Genomic DNA, 6,646 nt, shown 5'->3' on the forward strand with positions numbered 1-6,646 from the left:
CAACGGCGATAGCAACGGTCTATATTCCGGCGGCAGCACGGCATATGCGCCATCGGGCTGGTCGGAGATGCCAGCACACGAACAAGTCGCTGCACCTCAAGAATTGTACGGTAAGACGGATTGGGCACAAGGCCAGGGATATGGGAGACCCGGGGATCCTGTCCCATACGAGTTGGATAGCAACTCATACAGCCGTATAAACCAGTAATGTTGTTATTTTATTAGAAAGATGGCATTTTTAGAAATATATTATAGATTTATAATTAACATCATTACTACACATGCAATTCATGTATTTCTTTTCTTCTATGGGCCTGATCTCACCTCGTGGCCAGGACCTCTTCAGCCCCTTAGTGCTTTTGGATGGGATGAGGCGACCGCGATGCCGGCTTCTAGTGAAATGCTGCATACTACACCAAATCGCATTTCTTGTAAAGCTGATCCAGCTATTTCTGCTAATATATTGAAACTTTTGGTGGTAGGCCTGGAGTTAGCCGCAGAGTCTCCCGCATAACTATGCATGCATTCTCCTGGGTCCCCTCCTAGAATCTCGGATATCCCCTTCCCCCGAAACGAAAACTAGTATTACTCCTACTAATTCATTTCACCTACCACTCTATTTCGCCCTTGTCAATAGTCAAAAGCTCCCCTATACTCTATCCCCTCACTCTATAACGAGGACTGTAAAGCACGATAGAAGACAGATGGAGTAGAAGGATGATGATAACGGCAAATACTTACAAGGGTTGCCGCCAAGTCTACCATTGGACGCTGTCAGCCCCCAACTTTGATCCATTTTTCCATGTCAGCAAAACCCCTGACTTGCTTCGGGTGTATACGCATGCTGCAGTTGGACGTCCTTGCAGCACGAGGTTCGGTGGCGCAGCCAGGCAGAACAATCCCTCAATTGAGAGACGGATGAGCGTTTGGTCAGGGCATTCTGATCAAGCCCAGCTTGCTTGCTTGTTGCCGTTGAATATTCTAACCCCCTTGCCCTCCTCGTTTTCAACCTTTGCGCCTTAAACACAAACCAATATCACCAGTGACAAACAACACAAGAAATTGATATAAAATGAGAATAGGCTCAATATCCTATTGGTGGCAATGTGTTCACTCACCGCGAGAAGCCGTGTGCTTTGTGGGCTTTTGCGCTTTTGTCGCCGCAAAATATGTTCTTAAGTGCGTTGTTAAGTCACTAGAGAGGGCGTATGCCGTCTACAAGGCGGTGCGGCGCCGATATCGCTACAAGATCATTCGGCTCCGGAGCAAGCCCCTTCTCCCCGTGGACCGAATGGGTGTGTGGAACAGAGGATCGCGCGGCGGTGGCGGAGGTGGCAAGACAGCCACCACTCCCAAATCGTATTTCTTGCTCCTACCTCCGGAGATCCGCCACATGATCTACGACTTGCTTCTCGGCGAGCCAGGCATCATTGAGCCCGAGGCCCACGATCGCCTTGTCGGCTGGGGCCCGCGGCCCGAGTCCTGGAAGGCGACGCACCGGCACATCCGCAGCGACTCGGACCCGCCCAGCAAGATCCTCACCGCGATGGTGATGCACTCTCAGGGGAGGTGGCATCGGTCGCCGCGCAATGTCCAATTGTTTAGCCCACGCTGGCCGCGCCGTCCCCCATTGTCTACCGACCCATACTGCTGGCACAGCAAGCACCAACTCGTATGCAGCGACGGGGATATGTTGCCACTGCCAACCACGCAGGGCCCGCACTACTTGAACCTCATGCGCACCTGCCGCGCCGTCTACAGCGAGCTTCTCGACCGCCTCTACGGCGCCAACACCATCTCGCTCTGCGGCGCGGACATGGTCGACGTCGCCGCGCGGGAGTGGCCCCGGGCGGGCCTGGCACGCGTCGCGTACGTGCACGTCGCGCTGATCGTGAACACGGAGAGGGGCTGGAAGTCGGATTTGGCGTGGAACCGGCGGCGGTGGCGGCGAGAGCTGGAAAAGACGGCGCGGACGCTCGCCGGCGCGTTTCCGGCGATGCGGCAGCTGGATCTGGAGATCGCCGCCCCAGGCGAAGACTTGTTTCTCAAGAGCCACCACAAGGCGCTTTGGCGTGACTTGTGCGAGGTTCTAGACAAATACCTGACTGCCTCCTCAACGACGAAAACAGCTAATAGAGAGTGGTGGCGACGGAAGAAGCGGCCGCGGCCGCCACTCGAAGAGTTCGTCCTCAAAGTGCCCATTTGCATATGGAGGGAACCCGATGAAGCCGGTCGACAGAAATGTGGCAACTGCCTGTTGAGCTCGTGGAATGAGTGTGACTATCAGAGACTAAAGGCAGCTATATGCGGCAAGGAGACAACACGGAGTGCCTAGTAAACGGCATTTAAAGGCCAAATATTCATACAACGGAACCGAGAGGAGTCTCTGAGCATCCAATGTAGCCCAGCCGTAGCCCAGCCGTAAACATTTATCTAGTCTAATACAACAGCGACCACCCATCTATCCCTTTTAGTCTCTATCCTTCCATCCTTTAAAATGCCCAAAATGCTTGCAAATAAAGTTATAAAGACTTAGAATGAAAAGAAAGAAATGAAATAAGGAAAGTTCTTGATAGGGAAAAGTCCCCCCTTCAATGCTCGCTGGCAATACATGAAAACAGGATGAACGGTAGGGCCAATTCCCTAATACCAAGTGGGAGAGTTGGGCCAATGCCGGAGCATGGTGTCGACCGCCTGCGCCCACTCATACTCGAAGCACTGTGCGAGCTGGTCGGCCTCTTCCTCGGTCGGGGAGCGATCTTGCCACATCTCTTTCCGCCATGATTCAGACGAAGCATAGAACTGGACGAGGCCACTGTGTTGATTCATGTAGTCAGTATAATACAACCACACGGATATTCTCAGGGTCTTTGTGCGTGCGTGGTGTGGAACATACTCGTCTTGCATCTTGGTCAAGCACAGCCAAGCCAGGTTCCAGCTCCGGTTGCTCTCGGGGTCCTCGAGGACGCGGCGGCGGGCCTCGCTGATAAGCTCGGCGCAGAAGGGGTAGTTGGGGCTCAGCCCCCGCAGCTCCGTGAGGAACTGCTGGCTCGTCGTCACGTAGTAGCTCCAGGCCTGCGTCATGGGCGTCTGGAAGGCGCGCGAGTCCTCCTCGTTCTCGCACGCGGCCGCCACCCGCTCGATGCGGCACAGCTCCGTCAGCGTGTTGACGCGGTGCGTCTCGAGGGACTCGATGTGCTGTTGGATGGAGGACTGTAGGCGGAGAAAGAAACATGGAAACTCGGTGTTAGTCGATATAGGAGCTGATTCTTGTGGACGTGAAATGGGGCAACTAAAAGGGGGGACGGGCGAAGGGAGGCGACAAGCACACAAAAGAATTGTCACCTACGTGCGTTGGCCTGGACTTCTTGCTGCCACGGCTGCTATGGTGGTGACTTCGAGACATGCTGATGTTGACGTTGATGAGAAACAATACCCTGTGACGGAACGAGAGAGGAAGTCGAAGAGAGGCTGTACAGTAGTAAGGTCAGTATGGAGGCCCGGCGGTTTTAGGGTAGATGGTTGGAACATTCATTACCTTTATGATATTTAATGAACCTACTGAATGCTAAGACTCGAGCTTCTCTTTGTCGTCTTGATGGATCTTATATTATCTTCCCTGGCCTATATCACTTATGTGTCGTCGATGCTGTAACGTTCCTTTTTTTATCGTTGTCGTGACCATTCGATGCCCATGGAGAATCGTCGTCCTTATATACCGTGTTGGTGATAACCTCTGAGCGAGATACGTCTATATCCCCTATATTTGGTCTGTCCTTCCCCCTTTACTTGCTCTGCATCATCGGCGGTCTACTTGGACTCGTGACTGACTGAGCATCACCAAATCATGACTGTGTCTCTCTTTCTCTTTCGGATTCGCATATATCTTGTTGGAGTTTATGCACTTTTTTCAGGTCAAATGACAGGCAGCTGCAGTCGTTCCTTTTCTCCGGTAACGTCCGGGGGATAGAGAGTGACATGTCTCGGATAGACCAGGGCAGTGCATAAGTACGATGCAGCAGGAAGCCAGCCGGGGTCCCCGTCTGCGGAGAGGGTACAGAAATGTCCGCACCAAGACACCCCACGGGTGGAGGGAAAGGATTACGAGAAGATGACTTCTCAGGGATGACCACTGTATGGGTCGTGATCTTGACACCCTGTCGTCAGTGGGCAACTGCCTAACGGGCCGAAGAGTACACGACATCCGAGCTCCCCATGATGCCAGTGCTTGCCGAGTGAGTAAGAAGGAGGGAAGGTACGTCATGTGTACGAGAGAAAGGAAACCGGGTTTGGCCTGGTAAGACCTTCCTGAGGCCGGAGAGCTCCTATATCCTGCATGCAGCATTGGGGGGACGGGGTTGGCGTCGTTATTCGATAGTCTGATTGCCGTGGCTGGGGCTGGGGCTGATATCTGTCTCTAAGATGACAAAGATGACAACATAGGAAAACAAGTGTTGTTGGTAACAAGAATTACTTGGTCTTGAACTAGAGCTTGTCTGCTTACTTATCCGAAGATCGCGCGATCTGGATCACGAGAAAAGGAATCCAGACTCCATCCATAGCTTCTAGAAGTTTTCTGTATTTCAAGGTGGCTGATGATGATTGCCATTTCATTGGTCAGTCTAAAAGCCCCAGTAACGGTGCTGACATATCTTATTTTAGCTGGTGTAGTACGAGCCGAGTGGTAAACTTAGGTAAGACGGCTGCATGGTGCTGCATACAGGGTTACGCGACCTCGTACAACTGTCGATAACCTATAGCCGTCGATCGCAGATTGGAAGGGGTGTGAACCCATGTTGCTGACAGATTCCTTCCCAAAAGATGTCTTCCATTGGAGCAGAAGAAGAAGAGCGAGACTTGAGGATGTCCACTCTGTTGAGGACTTTTCGTTGTCGTTTTCCATAACGGGAATACTTATAATGTGGTCTGAGGACGCCCGATATGGATTGTTCGTACCATGCAGACTGTCTGTCGCAAATAGCATTGGCGACGTCACCCGATTGATTGATGCCTTTCTATCTGTATGGCGATGACAAGATACGAAGCGGGGCATTCCGATCCGACCGCCAGACGAATCCGCAAGCGGAGGAAACAGTTGCGGTGACGGCCGGCACTGCCCGAGTGAATACTACGTCATTGTCTCTGGCTTTGTCATTGCTGCCAAACGCCCTTCCAATATTTCTGTAGCCAACTCGGTTTGTCATCTGGAGAAGCGGTGGAAAAGCAGCGATTTGGAGGCTTCAACGGCGTTTGATTGTCGGGGTTGGGGAGGCTGTGCGGCAAAATACAGGATCTGCAGTCGCCGAGATCCCGGGTCACCGTAGCGAGTAATTTGGAATCCCAGTTGCATTGCATGTATGCACTCGTCGTGGGCATCACGGATCCTTCCGGAAGCATCCGCCTACATGCTGTCACCCGTTTCCCCAAAGATGGCAATGATTACTAACTCGTTTGATGACCTGGTGAGATCTGGTCTTACCAGATGGGTTACATACCTGTCACTTCCTCTAAAATAACCTTCCTGAAGTGCCCCAAAGGTTCCGACAGCTCGGTATGCTGCTACTACTAGCGACTCACTGTATGTACATATGTTATTGTTATTATGCACGGTTCCCCGAGTTCAGGTCACGCACCCCCGGGACCCCCCGCCGTCGGTCGACGTGATCCTTTTCCCATTATTTCCCATTGACTCATGACGCAAAGGCAGAAATCCAGCTAGACGCAGACCCGTAAGAATTCTCGTGATCCCCAGGCGCGCGTCAGCAATGCACCGCAGAAGGGCCGGAGATAAGTAGTTCTTAGCTGCTCGAAACCCACATGACCGCATTGTCCAAAACGAACACGATTTCATCTGCTCGTTGACGTAGTGGCCAGCCCTATAAGGCTATTGCCGCCCGCTAACCCCCATCTCCGGTCCGTATTGCATCACGGTCTCACGTGCCCTCGTACACCCAACCGGGGACCTGACTACATATTTGCGAAATGCAGCTGGACTGATTGATGTGACTTCGTTATGGTGGACCTCGTAAAAAGCCAATCATGACTATGGAATCAACACTAGAGATCTGGTAACACTTGGCATTCTCGTACCTACGTTGGATAGTGGCTGCTGACAGTTGGTAACGAATGCATTTAGAGTGTTCGTGATTGTATTTTTAGCACCAGTTGTCAATTGATCCTTCGTCGTGTCTGTGTCAACGCTAAAAAGAGGTAGCTGCCATCCACTCAGTAAGCAACCCGTACAGGGGAAAAGGAATATGGTATTTGATCCCTGTCTCCAAGACAGTTGAATGCAATGTCTCGCTGTGCTAGTCCCTCGATTTCTCCGAGTGCTGTAATTAATATGTATGTATGTATGTATGCATGCAATTCTCTTCCCGGAATCCTAATTCGGCATTGGTTGCGAACATGGCAGTGTCTATCAGCCATAGCATAGGGCTAGCCAATCGCGCGGCTGGAAACGCTTCAGCTCGTCCCTCGTCAGCTACCCTTCTTACTTCGGTATCCCACAATAGCTACCAATCACCAGCCATGAGCCTCATCTTGCGAGCTGAAGTTCAACATCCAGTTAAGGAGAAGAAGGCCTGTTCTGAGCCACGGCTCATTTCGCTCGGGTAAGAAGGCCAGCCACGCCTATCTCGTGCGG

The 6,646-nt window shown here is 52.1% G+C and overlaps 2 protein-coding genes across 2 annotated transcripts; one reads left to right on the forward strand and one right to left on the reverse strand.

The window, feature by feature from the left end:
- Positions 1 to 1,291: 1,291 nt before the first annotated feature.
- On the forward strand, positions 1,292 to 2,335 carry PG998_011451 (uncharacterized protein; the record flags this gene model as incomplete). Its single annotated transcript, XM_066878267.1, has 1 exon — positions 1,292 to 2,335. One exon carries the CDS (start codon positions 1,292 to 1,294, stop codon positions 2,333 to 2,335), a length of 1,044 nt encoding a protein of 347 aa, XP_066727321.1.
- Positions 2,336 to 2,643: 308 nt separating this feature from the next.
- PG998_011452 (uncharacterized protein) lies at positions 2,644 to 3,406 on the reverse strand (the record flags this gene model as incomplete). Its single annotated transcript, XM_066878268.1, has 3 exons — positions 2,644 to 2,815; positions 2,897 to 3,213; positions 3,350 to 3,406. 3 exons carry the CDS (start codon positions 3,404 to 3,406, stop codon positions 2,644 to 2,646), a joined length of 546 nt encoding a protein of 181 aa, XP_066727322.1.
- Between the last annotated feature and the right edge of the window lie 3,240 nt (positions 3,407 to 6,646).

Source organism: Apiospora kogelbergensis (assembly GCF_038363985.1).
Source record: "Apiospora kogelbergensis strain CBS 113332 chromosome Unknown utg000007l_segment0_segment0, whole genome shotgun sequence".
Classification (NCBI taxonomy): domain Eukaryota; kingdom Fungi; phylum Ascomycota; class Sordariomycetes; order Amphisphaeriales; family Apiosporaceae; genus Apiospora; species Apiospora kogelbergensis.